Here is a 19,701-nt window from a genome sequence, read left to right on the forward strand (position 1 = left end):
GCATGTGTCAGAATTTCCTTCATTTTTAAGGCTGCATAATATTCTGTTGGATGTTTATACCAAATTTTGTTTATCTATTCATCCATCAATGTATATTTGGGTTGCTTCCACTTTTGACTGTGAACAATAATTCTATGAACATGTATATGCAAATATTTCATTCAGATGCTGCTTTCAGTTCTTTTAGATACATGCCTCAAGGTGGATTTGCTAGATCATGTAACATTTCTATTTTTAATTTTTTTAGGAACTGACATACTGTTTTCTCTAGTGGCTGCACCTTTGTACATTCCCATCAACAATACACACAGGTTTCAATTTCTCTACATCCTTGACAGTGCTCAGACATCAGAGCAGATCAGTCACTCAGTCATGTCTGATTCTTTGTGACCCCATGAATCTTAGCACGCCAGGCCTCCCTGTCCATCACCAACTCCCGGACTTCATTCAAACTCACGTCCATCGAGTCGGTGATGCCATCCAGCCATCTCATCCTCTGTCATCCCCTTCTCCTCCTGTCCCCAATCCCTCTTAGCATCAGAGTCTTTTCCAATGAGTCAACTCTTCGCATGAGGTGGCCAAAGTACTGGAGTTTCAGCTTTAGCATCATTCCTTCCAAAGAAATCCCAGGGCTGATCTTCTTCAGAATGGACTGGTTGGATCTCCTTGCAGTCCAAGGGACTCTCAAGAGTCTTCTCCAACACCACAGTTCAAAAGCATCAATTCTTCGGCGCTCAGCCTTCTTTGCAGTCCAACTCTCACATCCGTAAATGACCACGGGAAAAACCATAGCCTTGACTAGACGGACCTTTGTTGGCAAAGTAATGTCTCTCCTTTTAAATACGCTGTCTAGGTTGGTCATAGCTCTTCTTCCAAGGAGCAAGCGTCTTTTAATTTCATGGCTGCAGTCACCATCTGCAGTGATTTTGGAGCCCTGAAAAATAAAGTCTGCCACTGTTTCCCCTGTTTCCCCATCTATTTCCCAAGAAGTGATGGGACCAGATGCCATGATCTTCGTTTTCTGAAAGTTGAGCTTTAAGCCAACTTTTTCACTCTCCACTTTCACTTTAATCAAGAGGCTTTTGAGTTCCTCTTCACTTTCTGCCATAAGGGTGGTGTCATCTGCATATCTGAGGTTATTGATATTTCTCCCAGCAATCTTGATTCCAGCTTGTGTTTCTTCCAGTCCAGCGTTTCTCATGATGTACTCTGCATATAAGTTAAATAAACAGGGTGACAATATACAGCCTGGACGAACTCCTTTTCCTATTTGGAACCAGTCTGTTGTTCCATGTCCAGTTCTAACTGTTGCTTCCTGACCTGCATACAAATTTCTCAAGAGGCAGGTCAGGTGGTCTGGTATTCCCATCTCTTTCAGAATTTTCCACAGTTTATTGTGATCCACACAGTCAAAGGCTTTGGCATAGTCAATAAAGCAGAAATAGATGTTTTTCTGGAACTCTCTTGCTTTTTCCATGATCCAGTGGATGTTGGCAATTTGATCTCTGGTTCCTCTGCCTTTTCTAAAACCAGATTGCACATCAGGAAGTTCACAGTTCACATATTGCTGAAGCCTGGCTTAGAGAACCTGGAGCATTACTTTACTAGCATGTGAGATGAGTGCAATTGTGCGGTAGTTTGAGCATTCTTTGGCATTGCCTTTCTTTGGGATTGGAATGAAAACTGACCTTTTCCAGTCCTGAGGCCACTGCTGAGTTTTCCAAATTTGCTGGCATATTGAGTGCAGCACTTTCACAGCATCATCTTTCAGGATTTGGAGTAGCTCAACTGGAATTCCATCACCTCCACTAGCTTTGTTCGTAGTGATGCTTTCTAAGGCCCACTTGACTTCACATTCCAGGATGTCTGGCTCTAGGTTAGGGATCACACCGTCATGATTATCTGGATCGTGAAGATCTTTTTTGTACAGTTCTTCTGTGTATTCTTGCCATCTCTTCTTAATATCTTCTGCTTCTGTTAGGTCCATACCATTTCTGTCCTTTATCGAGTCCATCTTTGCATGAAATGTTCCTTTGGTATCTCTGATTTTCTTGAAGAGATCTCTAGTCTTTCCCATTCTGTTGTTTTCCTCTATTTTTTTGCATTGATCACTGAAGAGGGCTTTCTTATCTCTTCTTGCTATTCTTTGGAACTCTGCATTCAGATGTTTATATCTTTCCTTTTCCCCTTTGCTTTTTGCTTCTCTTCTTTTTTTTTTTAGTTTAATTTTATTTTTTAACTTTACAGTATTGTATTGGTTTTGCCATATATCGAAATGAATCCACCACAGGTATACTTGTGTTTCCCATCCTGAACTCTCCTCCCTCCTCCCTCCCCATACCATCCCTCTGGGTCTTTTCATAGCTATTTGTAAGGCCTCCCCAGACAGCCATTTTGCTTTTTTGCATTTCTTTTCCATGGGGATGGTCTTGATCCCTGTCTCCTGTACAATGTCACGAACCTCATTCCATAGTTCATCAGGTACTCTGTCTATCAGATCTAGGCCCTTAAATCTATTTCTCACTTCCACTGTATAATCATAAGGGATTTGATTTAGGTCATACCTGAATGGTCTAGTGGTTTTCCCTACTTTCTTCAATTTAAGTCTGAAGTTGGCAATAAGGAGTTCATGGTCTGGGCCACAGTCAGCTCCTGGTCTTGTTTTTGCTGACTGTATAGAGCATCTCCATCTTTGGCTGCAAAGAATATAATCAATCTGATTTTGGTGTTGACCATCTGGTGATGTCCAACACAAGTTTTCTCTTGTGTTGTCGGAAGAGGGTGTTTGCTATGACCAGTGGATTTTCTTTGCCCTGCTTCATTCCGTATTCCAAGGCCAAATTTGCCTGTTATTCCAGGTGTTTCTTGACTTCCTACTTTTGCATTCCAGTCCCCTATAATGAAAAGGACATCTTTTTGGGTGTAAGTTCTAAAAAGTCTTGTAGGTCTTCATAGAACTGTTCAACTTCAGCTTCTTCAGCGTTACTGGTTGGGGCATAGACTTGGATTACTGTGATGTTGAATGGTTTGCCTTGGAAATGAACAGAGATCATTCTGTCATTTTTGAGATTGCATCCAAGTACTGCATTTCGGATGCTTTTGTTGACCATGATGGCCACTCCATTTCTTCTGAGGGATTCCTGCCTGCAGTAGTAGATATAATGGTCATCTGAGCTAAATTCATCCATTCCAGTCCATTTTAGTTCGCTGATTCCTAGAATGTCGACATTCACTCTTGCCATCTCTTGTTTGACCACTTCCAATTTGCCTTGATTCATGGACCTGACATTCCAGGTTCCTATGCAATATTGCTCTTTACAGCATCGGACCTTGCTTCTATCACCAGTCACATCCACAGCTGGGTATTGTTTTTGCTTTGGCTCCATCCCTTCATTCTTTCTGGAGTTATTTCTCCACTGATCTCCAGTAGCATATTGGGCACCTACTGACCTGGGGAGTTTCTCTTTCAGTATCCTATCATTTTGCCTTTTCATACTGTTCATGGGGTTCTCAAGGCAAGAATACTGAAGTGGTAATTTTCTTTTCTTTTTTTTAATCTGTTTTGTTTGTTTTTTGGTAGTAGGCATGCTAATGGGTGTAAGATTTTTTTTTAACAACTTTTTATATAGAGTAATTTCAAAAGGAAAAATATTTACTTTGATTTGAGTGGAAACTCAATGTAAAGCCACGTCATTTTAAAATTTAACTGAGATAAAGCTCCATAAAAATTTTCTTCAAAAAATGGGTTTCAGAAAATTGCAGTTCAGTAAAATTTTTAAGGCTTTTGAACAAATTTACTAATATTTATTTTTGTGGAACTAATTTGGCCATTTTTCATTAATTTGTTCCTTTGAACACTCATTTTTCATACCAGATATAGCATTGTGATAGTAGAAAAAACATTGTCCCTGTCATTAAGGGAATTATTTGTGATTAAATGCCACATATTTGCAAATTAGATGAAAAAATGAATATGTTTTAAAGTAAGTGTATATGTGAGAAATGGGAGGTAAAGACAAATCTTTTTTTTTTTAAGTGAAAACATTTGTAGGCTATTTTTTCCTCCAAAGGAGTAGGCTAGCTTGCTTCTGTTTTCCTACAAAGACGAGGGTTTTGGTTCAATAGAATAAATTCTAATGTTTGAATGTCCGTCCTTTGTAGTATAGACTAATACATACCACCACTGAGTGAGACCTTTGTATATGGTTTCCCCTTATTTTCCACTTGGAATTGATTCCAAGCTTCACTGTGGATACCACAGTCTTTGGATGCTCAAGTTCCATACTCTGCCCTCTGTGTCCACAGATTCCTCATTCGCGGATTCAATCAGCCACAGATCCTAAACATAGCCCCAATCTGGTTTGTTGATTAGAAGCATAAATAGATTGTTTTTTGAGTGGGGGGATGGTCTTTAATAGGGAAGGTAATGTGGTATTGATATTTGTGATTTTCATAGTGAATAACTTGTCAGATCTTGGAAGTGAGAGATCATTATCAGCTATCTTCGGCACCTAGAAATAAAGCAACCTTCTCTGACTTGGTTAAGTAGCATCCTTAACCTCCCATAGACAAGCTGTTTACTGATTAAAACACCAGCATGCGTTAATGGTGATTTCTGATATTTGTACTGAAAGCAAGAGTATTTCAGTATGAAGGACTCTCAAAGCCTCATCATTTTGGTTTTTTGTCCCTTCCCACCTGTGTTGTCACAGCCTGAAATGTATAAATAATCAGTCTGTCTTGGAATGATTTCTTATTTCTACTTAACTTGCAAAAAAGAAAAACCCAAATTCATAAGTGGTATAGATGTGAAATTGCCACCTTTGTCAGATAGATGTCACGCACGATTTGGTTGCTTCTGTTAATATGTATTAGCCTTGGGCTATAGCAGGTAGAGTCACTTTCAAAAGGAAAAATGTCCTGAAAGAAGATCCTCTGTGTTAGCTTCATGCAGTTAGAAGTTTGTGGGGATTTTAGGTGCTTTACCTGTATTTCAGAACCATTTTGTCTAATTTTATGACATAATTTCGTCCCCCAAAGCACCTAACCTGGGAGAACTGGTAAGCTGTAAACATAATGATCTGGGGAGGGTGTTCTCCTTTCTGCATTTTTAATGGGGAGAAGGCCATCTGCTTCTCCACATGGAAGCGTTACCCTCTTTCACACGAAGCCAGCCCGATTAGGGGCCGGAGCCACAGGAAGAGGCTGCCTGCTTGCTCCTCACTGCTTTACCTTTCATTAAATTAATAAAGCTCTTACTTTATTTACAGTTCAAACTTACTATTATTTTACCTAAGGTCACTTAACTCAGAGGCGAGCACCTAAAAAAACTTTTTGAGTGGTGAGAGTGATAAAGTGAAAAAAGGCTAGAGTAAACCCCTTAATCAAATGGTGTGTTGTAGTATTAACCTTGATATTCTTTTCATTTGAAGTATTTTCATTGAATTTAGTGAGGCATAAAAATGCTAAACATATATATTTTAAAATTTTTAAATGATCCCTCTGAAACCTAATAGCTGTTAGTGCTGCCTCTTAAGTAGGCTATTTTTTGTTTTTGTGAGTAAACTGTATGTGTTTTGCTTCAAGACTCCAGCGACTACTCTGTCGATGACGACTGTCTAGTGAAACTGCTCAAAGGATGCTGCCTGAAGAACCTACAGCGGCCCTTGCAAGCAGAACTGTGCTTCAATCATATTATCCAAAGGTAAAAGCAGACGATGAAACCAGCTTGAGTGCAAATCGCGGTTTCTGGGGAATCGCTGTGAGAAAGTGATGCTTTTGTCTCTGCTGCTAACCTTTTTTCACTTGGTGTTGTCAGAAAGAGAATCCAGTAATGTTTTCTTTATTCTCTGAGAAAGAAATGATAACCTAAGTGAACATGGCTTTATGCTTTTCCGCATGGTGTTTAGAGGTGACTCACGAAAGCTAAATTTACAGCCAAGCTGACAGGTGTCTGTCTAAATTTTGGCAGTAACGTACTGAACATCTGATACTTTTTTTGATTTGTGCATTTGTCTGTCATTCATTTATTCTACCAATATTTGAGTACCCACTATGTGCCAGAAACTGTGATCCTGAATCCTAGGGTTTCAGAGTTGAATAAACAGACTAACCATCATTGTAATGATAATTTGGCAGGAAAGAACAACTGTGATAAATGCTATAACAGCTTCTCTTTTGGCAAGGGGCATTTTTCTAGGATGAATGATTATTATCCCCTCAGTAGCACTGATGATGATGTCCTGCTCCTTTGCTAATTAGAGAGTTGATCAAGGTTCTGTTGCCTGGCCCTCTTCTCTGCATCTGGATTCACAGATGCAGTTGTCTACAGGGGCCAGACAAGTAACCTTTCTGAGTGATGGTGGGAATGTGGATTAGAAGGCACTGCAGATCAGGGATATTGTGTGGTCTCTCTAAAGAGTACCGCCACTCCTGAACTCAAATTGATTATTTTTCTTGACAGTGTGGGCCCACTAGTAATAATGCCTACAATTTATCATTGAAAGCCTGGAATCTGAATTTTATGTAACATCTTCTGATTTTTAAAGCTTGGCTCAATTTTTTGGAAACCATTCTGTATACCAAATAAGTCACAGCCACAGACTTCTGCTTGACGTCTTCTGTTTGATATCATGTGCTTTCCCATCTATAACTACTGATCCTCTTCTGACCATATTTTCTGAGAATGTAGGAGGACTGCTGTCCTTATAAGAAGAGGAAAGACTCAATGTCTATTTCTCAAATTAATAACATGCTGTCTTTAGTAAATTTGTTAAAGAAGTATCCATTGAGCTCCCTCTTATTGACATTTTTATTAGGATCAAAAGGATGACCTATTTGGGCTATTTGTTGTGTCTTTTGAATCTCATAGTGGATAGTTTGCTGGTGTGTTTTATAGTTTTGGATTGTGAACTCAACTTCAATGAGTTTTATCTTGAGACTCCAGTGAGGCTAGGACTGAGGAAGAGTCTCTTTCTAAGCACTGTGCTTTTATTTCTGCCAGATGCCCCAAAGGCTTTTCTCAGCCTGGACGACTTTCATGTTAATTTTGTTGCTTAGAGGTTCTTGGATTATTTGGGCCACATAAATTTGAATTGCATGTTCAGGTGAGGACAGGCCCATTGATTATTAATTTCTTAAGGGATTTGCTTTTTTCTTCCTACCTAGAGAATAGGCCAGTCTTCCCAGATGGCGCTAGGGGTTAAGAACCCACCTGCCAATGCCGAAGACATAAGAGACGTGGGTTTGATCCCTGGGTCAGAAAGATCCCCTGGGGAAGGGCACGGCAAGCCATTGCAGTATTCTTGCCTGGAGAATCCCATGAGTGGAGGAGCCTGATGGTCTATAGTCCATAGGGTTGCAGAGTCAGACACGACTGAAGCAACTGAGCACAGAGTGTAGGCCACAGAGCCAACTGCCCTTGGCTTCCTCCTGTGCCACGAGTGGGTTCTCTACCCTTTCACGAGTGGGTCGTCTACCCTTTCTCTGATGGAGCTGGGCCCCAGCTTTACATAGTGGTCTCAGCCCCTGCTCTACATATTATGTGGACCCAAGGTCTCACCTCCTGTGTGGACAGAGAGACACAAAGCCTTGGCTGAGACAGACCCAGGAGTACTTTGGCATCTTCAACACAATTAGAGTTCTGGTTTTGTCTTTGGTTTGAGAGTCTTCCTTATGTTCTTGTGAGCTGAGCTCTCCTTTTAAAGGGGTGTTGCTCTTATTTGTTTCAGCGCTTCTAGATATTGGGAAGTCAGATATTTCCATAATACTGCTGTAAATGGAAGTGTCGGCCCCTTCTTTCTTGACATTTTGAAGCATTATAAGACAAACAGTGTAAAGAGAGTTAAACCTTGGTGAAAAACAAGTGGAGTCATTTTCTAAATGGAGTCACTTCTGAACATGTTCATGATCTTGTCCTTTCTAGGATAATGTCTACGTGAAAAGGCAGGAAACAATGTGCAGTGCTGGATTTAGACTAAGGGATAAAATTAGAGTGACAGAGGAAATCCCTGGTGCTCCAGTGGTTAGGACTTTGTGCTTCCACTGCAGGGGCATGAGTTAAATTTTCCCTGATTGGGGAACTAAGATCCTGTATACCATAGAGTGAGACCAAAAAAAAAAAGGAATATATTAAAAGCATACTGTTTATTGCCATGGTTTATTATATTCTTTAACTGTATAATGACAGCTTTTCTCTAGTAATAGACTTAGTGCTATACCTATTTTCATAAGAATGGGGAAAAATATATATGTTGAAAAAAGAATTATATGTTCTTTCTTCTGTTGAGATTTAATTACTTTTCATTCACTCTTTTAGTGAAAAGCTACTGAAGTATGACCACTACCTAGTGCCATTTACTCTGTTTGAATTGGCATTTTTGTATAAAAACCAAGGAGAAATTGACAAGGCCATAAAGGTCCTAGAAACTGCAAGGTAAGTGGTAAAGGCAGCTTTCCTTGACTGCTATGGAGTCGGGAATATCAATACTATTTTTACAACAGCAATAACTTGATACACTTAAAAATGAACGTATTAATGAAAAGTTATTCATTATATTACCTTTGCTAATTTATGCTTAATTTCTACTTGTGGCGTTTGTTAGAATTGTGCAATTTTCAAGCTTCTTAATGCCTGACCCTATGACTGTTTGTTATGATTTGGGGGTACCTACAGGACAGATTTCTAACCTATTCTCTTCTGTATCAGGGGTCAGAAAACTTTTTCTGTAAAGGGCCAGTTAACACTTTTGGCTTTGTAGTAGAGGGTCTCCATTGTAAGTACTCAGTAGTATTGAAAGTGGCCATAGAAGACAATATGTAAATAAATGAGTGTGCCCAGAGTTGGCCATAATTTTGGTTATAGTTTGCTGACCTTTGGTATATTCCACCATCTCTCTCATTTCATTAAAAAGCCTCTCATTTGAAGAAGCCCTTTGAATCTTCCTGACTCTTTCTTCTTTCTGGCTATTGTGGCAATTTCATAGCACTTTATCAATCCTGGTGGACAGTGGTGCTCAGATTTCCTGTGATCGTGGTTCATTTACTGGGGACACAAATCCTGTGGTCTGCTTGCTGTGAACACTACTTGCAGTGGAGAAAGAATGCGTGATAGCTCTAGGCCATAACTAGCTTAATAACTCATTGGTTTGTTCATTTCCTTAAATTTAGCAAGTATTCACTGAGTACCTATTATGTGCCAGACACTAGAGAAGGTTCTAGACAAACAACTGTGCATCAACAGGCAATGTTTCTGCTTTCTAAATTGTGGAGTATTGGTAAATACACAGATAAGAAAAATAGCAATGATTTATGCTTCATTGAGATTTATGATATGATACAAGGTACCTGGGTATTACTTTAGACTGTTAATTCTGAAAGGTTTCCTTGAGGAGGTGCTATGTAGCTGAGATTAGCATAATTAAAGCCAGTCCTGAGAAGATCTGTCACCAGAAGACTGGATGAGGAGCATTCCTGGCTGGGGATAGGAGGGGGAGGGTATCAAGATACTAGGTTGATAACGATGCTTTACTGAAATGGGGAATACTTAGAGGAGCAGGGTTGAAGAGAGGAAAAAAAAACATGTTTCTGTTTGGACTCTGTTATTTTGAGGTGCCTATAGGTATTCATATGGAGATGGTGAATTTACAGTCATTTATATGAGCATGTAGTTCAGTGTAAAGGTCAAGGCCAGTTGTAGATATTTGAATGTCACCAGGACAGAGACAGTGATATTTAAAACTGTGGTGGGGTCATTTGGGGATATAGCTAGAGGAGATCCAGCACAGAGCCTTGAGCTATGCAGTTATTTTAGAGATTAAATAGTAAGATTAAAGAAGTGGCCATGAGTTAGGATGACATCCTGGAGAGCCAAGTGAACAAAATGTTTCAAAAGAAGAGTGGGAGGCTGTGAAGATGGTTGCCAAGAGGTCAAGCAAGGTGAGACCAGAGAAGTGGCTGCTGAATTTGGCAGCATGAAGATCATCAGCAACTTGGACAAGTAAAGTGAGAAAGTGGAGTCAGCCATTCTACTTTTTTATTTTATTAACCTAGAGATATGAGAAAGTCACTTTTAAAGTTAGTTTCTTGAGAGTGAGTATGACTGCCGTTTCAGCTAACGTTCATGTATCTTCAAATCTAGCCATTAGAAAATTTGGGACTAAAAGTACTGTTTCTAAGTATTTATCATGTGGACATATTTAGTGTTATCAAATGGTAAAGAATCTGCCTGCAATGCGGGAGTCTGGGGTTTGATACCTGGGTTCAGAAGATCTCCTGGAGAAGGAAATGGCTACCCACTCCAGTATTCTGGCCTAGAGAATTCCATGGACAGAGGAGCCTGGCAGGCTACAGTCCATGGGGTTGCAGAGAGTTGGACAAGACTGAGCAGCTTTCACTTTCAAGTAATACATAAGGCAAATATATAGCAATGAAAATAAAAGACCAGTAATTCACTGAGAAAGAGAAAGACAAGCAGTGATCAAAAAGTCAACACTAACTCAAGACAGTGCTAGTGATGTCAACATAGACAAACTTCCCAATAATTTCAAGACTGTTGATTATCTGCAGTTCTCCTTGTACAGTAGGAGCTTTGCAAAGCTGCCCAGGTTAATTAGGGAAATACTCAATTACATCCTTGGAAATTCTAGTAAGATGTTGGTTTAGCTTATGAATAATAACCCTTAGCAAGGTTACCAGTAAGTAACCTTTAGACCTGTATAACATAAAGGGCTGTAGAAAGAAGTGAATGCCACTGCAGAGAAAGATATAACTCTCCCATGGGCCAAGGTGGTGTGTGTGAGAGTAGAGCCCAAGATCCAAGCCACTCCGTTTTTCTGAGTCTGAACAATTCTAGCAAAGAGAAGTCAGTGCAGATGATATAAGTGAAGTTTTAAAGTAATCTGTGAATTTCTAATTCCCCTCCTGACATTGTCACATCGTAATTATTGACTAAACCATTGACATTTGCCTGTGAGAATTGGAGTAAGTAATTTTGTTGTCAGTGTTCTTTCATGAGTGTGTGTGTGTGTGTGTGTGTGTGTGTGTATTTAACTTAAATTTTTTTTTGAGGGGGTGAATGATCATATTCACCTTGTTTATACGAGGTTGCCTAAAATTTCCAGTTTAGAAAAAGGAGATCAGCTATTTAAAAATAGTTCACAAATTTTTTTAAGTCCTCAGCATAACCTTCTTGCTGTTTGGGAGAAGTACAAACCTTGCTATTCAAAGTAGGATTTTTAGACCACCACCTGGAAACTTCTAGAAATACAGAATATTGTCATCCCCCCCTCCACCCAGGAACAGAATCTGCATTTTAACAAAATCCACTGTTATGCATAGTGATGTTTGAGAGTAAATAAAGAATGAAGGTGAGAAGAAGGAGAGGAGGGTGGTGGTACCCTGGTTTATAAAGGAATTTTGACATTAAAATTTTATTGTTTTCTGTCTTTAGAAATAACTACAAAGATTACTCGCTGGAGTCAAGACTACACTTCAGAATTCAGGCAGCTCTTCACCTCTGGAAAAAATCGTCTTCAGATTGATCAGAACATGAAGGATGGACTTTTCTCTCAATTCATACCGGCGTATACTATAGATTAGGCCTTGTATTAAAGTGGAAAAATGATCTTGTGAATGAGAGACAAAAAACTAATTTTACTGTCAATATTTTCTATAATTTGTGTGGTTTATTCTTGGTCTACTTAAGTGTTTTTTTTTTTTCTCTATGGAATGATGATCAGTAATATCTTGAAAACTTATATTTTGCATCTTCAAAAGGAATTTCAAATTAATTTGAATTGGAGAGTGAAGAAGTCTTTTAAAGGACTCACAGGTACAATAAAGTCTAAATAGATTATTTATTTTTTTAAATGTGGAAATGAATATCATGTAGGTAGTAAATGGCTTATAACCTGAGCCCTATTTAGATTTGTTGGGCAGTTAAACTTCAGAGATAGTTTGTTGCCTAGAATTTAAGTTTCAGAAAGAAAATAAGAAAAACCTACATTCAAAATAGCTTAATCTTTTTCAGAAAACTCCTGAAAAAGACAAGTAATGGGTGTGAACAGGACAGGGAACGTAGGTAATTGGTTGAAAGACCTGTATCTAGAAAAGATGAGATGTTATTATTTTTTATTCTTCATGTAAGTTAAAGGTGGTGGCATTTTTGAGAGACTGTCCTGTTTTTGAATGTACTTAAGTCTATCATTATTATAACAAAACTCAGAAAACTCCATGTATCTAAAGGGAAAATTTATATTTTGGATTATTCTCAACCTTATCCATGAGAGCTAAAAAATATACATTGATTATTTTTCTTATAAAGTTCCTGCTGCTTTAAATGATATCAATAATTTTTACACTCATAATGTTGGTGTGAGGTCTAGTTTTCTAATCTTCCTAGCACTGTGATGTTTCCTTGTAAATATCTGGACTGTGCTTAGTCCTTTAATTTGCAGACACAATCAGGGCATAGAGTGGAAGAGAGCCTGACTGTATGGTGCTGGCTCTGCTGTCAGCAGTTACCAGGGTGACCTTTAGGGAGTTTCGGCCTCTCTCCGTCACCGTATTTTCCTCATCTGTGAAATGGAAAAAGAACAGATGACTTCCAAGGTCTCTTTCAGTTTTATAATTGTAGGTCTGTGTCTTAGGTATTTATTTTCAGCAACCAATGTTAAAATGTTTAATCCAAACCATTCCCACTTGGCGTGCGTGTTATTTTACAATCACCACTGCCTCCAGCCCCACACCCCCACCCCAGCTCTCCAATATGTATATGCAGCGGCTCAGGACAAGATTGCATACAGAGCGACAAAAAACGATTTATGAATCGATGAATCAGGATTTTGTCTTATTTTTGTTAGGACGAATACCTTGTCCTGGAAGCCTCTGCAGTTGAACAAAAACAGCCCCCGACTGGCAGTCAGGAGCCCTGCTCTGTTAGTTAATAGTTCCTCAACACGGAACAAGTCATCAGCCCTTTCTAGGACTCAGTTGCCCCAGTGGAGATAGCAACACAGAGCTTGGTGTTTGTGAGGGCTCAGTGGAATGATGTGCGTGATAGCTTTTTTGGTAAATTGAAAGGCTTTGTGAATACGAGTTGTAATAGTTACGATTTTTATGTACAGATTACAGTATCAAAACTAAAGTATTGGCTGAGTCTGTGGTCTCTGATGTAAAATGAAAGAAGCGTGGAGATTCAAAGAAATTCGGATTTATTCAGTGTTTAGCACTGACATGAGCTCACATTGTGAATTTGCGCCTTGATGTTTATTTCCTATTATAAGAGCCTCTGGGCTTCCCAGGTGGCCCTAGCGGTAAAGAACCCACCTGCCAATGCAGGAGACGTAAGAGACGTGGATTCGATCTGTGGGTTGGGAAGATCCCTGGAGGAGGGCTTGGCAACCCAGCTCCAGTATTTCTTGCCTGGAGAATCCCATGGACAGAGGAGCCTGGCGGGCTACAGTCCATAGGGTCGCAAAGAATTGGACATGACAGAAATGACTTCACACACATGCACGCACGCCTAAGAGCCTGTATCCAGCAGGTATTTGATCTTATTTTCTTCACCGTACTAATTCTTGGCCAATACCGAGGATGTATTTCCAATGGAAAATGATGAATTCAACTATAGTCAGAGTACCACCCTTTCAGATAATATAGGTGGTAGATTTCCTCACATGCTATTAATATGAATTATAAAACTTTACATGAGGACCAGACAAAAGAGGAAATAAATTAACTGCCATTACAATTAGTAGTGGAAAATCTGTTGAACAATTTCTTTAAATATTACTTGGGAAAAAAGTTTCCAAATTCCTTAGAAGAGCTTTGGTAGCATTAATTTTTTTTAATTAAAAAAAAATCTCTTATTGCTTTTGTGAGAAGCTATGAGTCAAAGCAAAAGTAAGTTAAAAAAAATGCTGTTTCTGATGTAAAATGGAAATGGTTTAAGTTATTGGAGGTTATTTTTGTTTTAACTCAGCATTACCAGAACAAATATAAAGAATTCATATCTCCAATTAAGATTTTTCCTTTGTTATTTGTTCTTATTATATTTGTATTTTTATTTCCTATCTGCTAACCTATCCAATAGATTTTTAAATGTTGTAGTGTCATTAATGCTACAAATATTCATCTGTTTCCTACCATGTTCAAGATACCATGGCTGTACTAGTTTCCTGTGACCTCTGCTAATACTGCATTTATAGAGTTATTTTGTGACTCAGGGTGTTCTGTGAAGAATGAGTCCCCAAGTGACAATATTTTATCTGCTGTTTTAAGGGGCATTTGTAAGGAGGTTGGGCTGCCAATGTGTCTGACGGTGCAATTTGTGTAATTCTTGGTATAATTGCCTTAAAATTTTTTGTTTTTTTAAATGCAAAGCCAGAGATTGGCTTTATGTAAATTTAAGATCCTTGCCTGGAGAATCCCAGGGACGGGGGAGCCTGGTGAGCTGCTGTCTATGGGGTCGCACAGAGTCGGACACGACTGAAGCGACTTAGCAGCAGCAGCAGCAAACTTCAGATCCCTTGGAGAAGGGAATGGCTACCCACTCCAATATCCTTGCCTAGAGAATTCCATGGACAGAAGAACCTGGTGGGCTGTAATACAGTCCACGGGGTTGCAAAGAGTCAGACATGACTCAGCAACTAACAAACACAAACTTAAGACTTAAATAGATTAGCCTTTGTAATTTTGGTGGCAAGGAAAGCATGATTTCTGCTTGACAATGGAAGATCAACTGTATCAGCTCTTATATGAACATATGTTTTAATATTTCTTTGCTTCTTCTGGGTATAAGAAGGTCTCAAGTTATATAAGAAAAGGAGGTTCACTGATTCTTTGTCTCTACTACAAGTGCATAGAAGCTGTGGGTGAATTCCAGATTAATCAGTGTCAAAGATTATTAATGATCGAAACAATACAAGAGTATAACCATCTATTTTGCAAAGGAGTTTAGCAGAGTTATGTGATGATCATTCCTACCTGACCTGGAAGCTTATGGTTTGAGCTTTGAGGTCACTGTGAGTCTTTGTTCAGATTCAAATCAGTGGGATTGTGTAAAGAACAAGTTACCACCTTTCAAAGAAAAGTAAGTGTTTTCTCTTTTGAAGCTACTTTTAGAGGCAGTTACATTGTGATAGGCCCTAATAGCTGCTGCTGTTAATATTCATTATGATTTCATTTCTCATCTATTCTTTAAACCGAGTCTGTTGATGTTTCTGAATAGAGATTTTTCTTCATTTGAACTTTAAAAGTAATTTCAAAAAGATCTTTATAGTCAACTGAAAAAATTTCTGTCATTCTGATTAATTCTTCATTAATTTTTTTTGTATTTCTGTTTTTTCTTACTTAATCCGTATTTGTAAATCATAAATTCAAATACATTTAGTTAAAATAATGAAGACTCCAGTGACTATTCTGATGCCCTAAGAGTTTGTGATTCATAGGGCATGGAATGGATCTCAGAAAATGTAACCTCCCTACCCTCTCAACACTCTTGTTTCTCCTTCAGTCCTGCTCTCCAGTTATGGTAGCCACTGGCCACATGTCACCATAGAGCACTTGGAACTTGGCACATGTTGGAATGATGCTGAGAGGGAGCATTCATTTATACATGCTTTCCCCTGTCATGCTTCCTGGGGTTCTGACTTATACCTGCTGCCTGCTGTGATCACCTTAAATCACCTGTCATGGTTCAAATATGTATCTGTGAGGTTTGCTTTTTCTGTTTTAAGTTCCCATAAACCTTCATTTCATTATATTTCATCTGCAGATAGTCATCGATCATTGGCCTGTTTGAACATTATTATTCTCTCCCTTCCTCAGTTCCTTATATACTAGACTGAGAGATTTTATTTTTAGGATTATTAGCTTAATCTGACTTTATAGACATTCCTTATTTTTTGAGATGTAACAGCACAAACTCTTAGTTTGTAGACGAAGAGACTCTCACTTTTAAGATGTTAGATTATATGATTAAAATATTTTCTAGGATTAACATTATTCTGAAGATTTGGGTGACCCACTTCAATCTCCTTATATTATTAGTGTTTCAATATCGACTCAGCTAGGCTAATATTCTCCTTTAAAAATTTTAGGTACTAGTTACCCATTTAGAGAATAATTTGGCAAATAGTTTATTTAAAGATGTGTATTTGTCTTTTGCTGCTTATTATGTTTAATATGTGTATAATACCTAAGTGATATGCATACATGTAATTGACATATTTTAAAGCTCTTTAGACATTTCCTATGGGGCTTCCTTGGTGACTCAGTGGCAAAGAATCCACCTGCCAATGGGAAGGCCCCCTGGAGAAGGAAATGGCAACCCACTCCAGTAGGAAATCCCATGGATAGAGGAGCCTGGTAGACTGCAGTCCATGGGGTCACAAAGAGTCGGACATGACTTAGTGACTAAACATTTCTTGGTCAGATACATAAATAGGCAGATAGAAAACAGCTTCAGTTCAGTTCAGTCCAGTCGCTCAGTCATGTCTGACTCTGCAACCCCATGAATCGCACCACGCCAGGCCTCCCTGTCCATCACCAACTCCCAGAGTTCACTCAGACTCACGTCCATTGAGTCAGTGATGCCATCCAGCCATCTCATCCTCTGTCATCCCCTTCTCCTGCCCCCAATCCCTCCCAGCATCAGAGTCTTTTCCAATAAGTCAACTCTTTGCATGAGGTTGTAAAAGTACTGGAGTTTCAGCTTTAGCATCATTCCTTCCAAAGAAATCCCAGGGCTGATCTCCTTCAGAATGGACTGGTTGGATCTCCTTGCAGTCCAAGGGACTCTCAAGAGTCTTCTCCAACACCACAGTTCAAAAGCATCAAGTCTTCGGCACTCAGCCTTCCTCACAGTCCAACTCTCACATCCATACATGACCACAGGAAAAACCATAGCCTTGACTAGATGGACCTTTGTTGGCAAAGAAAACAGCTTACAAATATTAAATAGATAATATTATTTTGTACTGTTCTTTCAGAAGGAGTACAGGGTTTTCTCCCATTTTCCATTCCCCTAGACCAATTATTTACATATTTTTTCTTTATATTATTAGATTGCTTGTTGTAAAATCCTGTTTCTGCTCCTCATTGTTGGTAGTTTTGTCTTTTAAACATCCCTTAGATTTAGTTATTTTAGAATGTTGAAGTGTAATGAAAAGGACACACCAGAATTTAGCTTGAGGAGTAATAACTTCTGTGTTGAGTGGTTGCTGTTTGACCTTGGTGTTAAAGTCCATTCCAGTCTGTTTATAATTTTGTAACCACAAAAAGAAATGATACAGGGGCTATGTAGTAGATTGAGAAGGCTGAGCAGGTTCTTGGCCTGGTCTATCCCATAGGACAGTGTGGATCTAGCTTCACAGGAAGTCCAACCTTCATTCTGTCCAGTTTACAGATGTGTCAATGTAGTAATACTATAACATGACTCTGCGTGGAAGAAATTAAAGCAGCCACCTCACTGTATTTCACTAATAAAGAGAGTATACCAGTGCCTACAGATTAGATATTTCATAGGAAAACTAAAGGTACTTTAATACCTTCATTAAGTAAAACCTAATTGCATATTAATATATAATGTACCTTATATGTTAATCCAGTAGTTCTTAGACACACGTAATTTAAATGATGAATATAAGGGATGCTGGTATATCCCAGTGGGAGCTTTTGTTTTACTGCTACTTAATATTTTTTTTAATAAATTAGTTTTAAGTTTTTAGTTTGTGTTACATCATTTAGGGGAAAAAAAGTTAGTCTCAGCGTAACAGAACTGAAACCAGAGAAACCAGATAAAATGAACATGTTAAAGAATATTGCTTATTTCAGTTTTAAAGGAATTGCATTATTTTGAAGTGCTGGAAGGTCTTCCTCATTTCAAGGGAAGACTCTCCCTGCTTTAGAGTCATGCATTTTAATTCATTCTTGTCTATTGGAGCCAAGTGTCCAGGTGGCAACTTTGGGTATAGTAAAAAAGTTTAAATAGTTTTTGTTAGTTCACTTTTTTTCTTGAAGTGATTTTTTTCTTCATAGTGGACAAATGTTTCCTATATAGTGCTTTAAGAAAGTCATTTACACATAAAGAGAGCTTATGGTAAACATTATAAATCTTAGGCTATTACTTTAATGGCTTCCAAAGACAGTACCACTGGGTTCTGTGTAACTAAGATTTGTGGAAGGAGAACACATGTGTTTCACTGTTACGTGCTATCCAGAAAAATTACTTAATTCTCAACAGTGTATTGCATTCTCGTGTTATGTTAGGGGAGAATTTTATAGCTAAGTAGTTTATTTAAAAATATTTTCTTCCTTTGCTAACTGCCAACATCCGAACACCTGAATGAATACCAGCAGATTCATTTGTATACTAGTGTTTTAAAATATTTATTTGCAGATGTTTATAGAACTCTTGAATTTTTTGATGTAAGTTGCTGAATCATATGTAAAAGCAAAATATATATTTAATAAGTGAGAGGTATTATTTTATTACTGAGGCTTATTTCCAAAGCAAATTTATTTTGTAGGTACTTCACTTGGAAAATTTTGCTTTGACTTAAAATGCACAAACAAATCTGTCTAGAGATCTGGTCACCTAAAAAACCTTCATGTTACCTTGACATGTAGGGGGATTTTAATTACAGGCCATAGCGTTTTTGCAAATCACTGTTGGTTTCCTGTTGAATCATCAAACCTACCTGTACGTACCTTAAAATGTAATGTTTTATTAGTAAACATTTTCAGCATTTTACCTCACTTTTTCTCTTCTCATTACATTTGAACTTAAATCCTGTCTTCCCCATTCCCTGTGGTCACAGTTTTACAGAGCAAAATATGTTTAGAAATGGAAGGTGTGACTTCTAGGCAAGAGGAATGTGTTTAGTAGCATCCATCTGCTGATCAAGTAGGCATTGGATCTGGCATTAGAAAGTGAAATGGCTTGTAGGTATAAAAGCATTTTATCAGTATAAGTCAAGAAGAAAGAAGAAAACTGAACTTCTGATGTTTTTAATATCAAAACTGTGTTCCAAAATGGGTGTTCATTTGCTGATTTTGTGTAATGTTATCATCTATGATGTGTAAGCTCATGCTGATGTGAGATATAAATTTTCAACATGAAGACATCAATTCCTGTAGCCTATATTTAACATTAAGACATTTTTGAAAACAAATATCATCTTAGAAACTGTATTTTTAAGTGCAAATAAATCAGCCCATCTTGAAAGTCAGTGTTTTATTTTTCATTCCTTAGTATTTATAGAATACTCTGCATTATTAGATGTGTGTTTAAGTTGCTGGATACTCTTGGGATTTTTTATTTTCATATTGATTTACTGGTTTACCTACAATGTGCAATTGAATGATTATTTAAATAAATTACACTTGATAGAATTAAAGTCTTCTGGTTGGTCTACATGTGAAAGATGTACACAGCACCTGTTTTGCTGATATTTAATTGTAGTGTGATGTACACTTGAATGTTTGTTTCTTGGTAAGATGGTCTTATTTATAGCTGATTTATAGTATTACATGAGTTTCAGGTGTACAGCATGGTGATTCAGAATTTTAAAGGTTATACTCCATTTATAGTTATTATAAAATATTGGCTATATTCCTTGTGCTGCATAATATATCCTTGCAGTTTATTTTATATATAATAGTTTGTATCTTTCAACCTCCTATCCCTATCTTGCCCCT

At 38.0% G+C, this 19,701-nt stretch overlaps 1 protein-coding gene across 4 annotated transcripts in view; it reads left to right on the plus strand.

Annotated features, from left to right (window-relative positions):
- TTC39B (tetratricopeptide repeat domain 39B) overlaps positions 1 to 19,400 on the plus strand; it is a 156,232-nt gene extending 136,832 nt beyond the window's left edge. For all 4 annotated transcript variants that reach the window (XM_019965912.2, XM_070794526.1, XM_070794529.1 and 1 more), the window contains 3 exons: positions 5,587 to 5,704; positions 8,318 to 8,434; positions 11,450 to 19,400. In XM_019965912.2, the coding sequence (XP_019821471.2) occupies positions 5,587 to 5,704; positions 8,318 to 8,434; positions 11,450 to 11,540 (326 nt within the window). In that variant the 3' untranslated portion in view covers positions 11,541 to 19,400. The remainder of the gene's footprint in view (positions 1 to 5,586; positions 5,705 to 8,317; positions 8,435 to 11,449) is intronic.
- The last annotated feature ends 301 nt before the right edge of the window (positions 19,401 to 19,701 follow it).

The sequence above is a fragment of the Bos indicus genome, chromosome 8 (assembly GCF_029378745.1).
Source record: "Bos indicus isolate NIAB-ARS_2022 breed Sahiwal x Tharparkar chromosome 8, NIAB-ARS_B.indTharparkar_mat_pri_1.0, whole genome shotgun sequence".
Lineage (NCBI taxonomy): Eukaryota > Metazoa > Chordata > Mammalia > Artiodactyla > Bovidae > Bos > Bos indicus.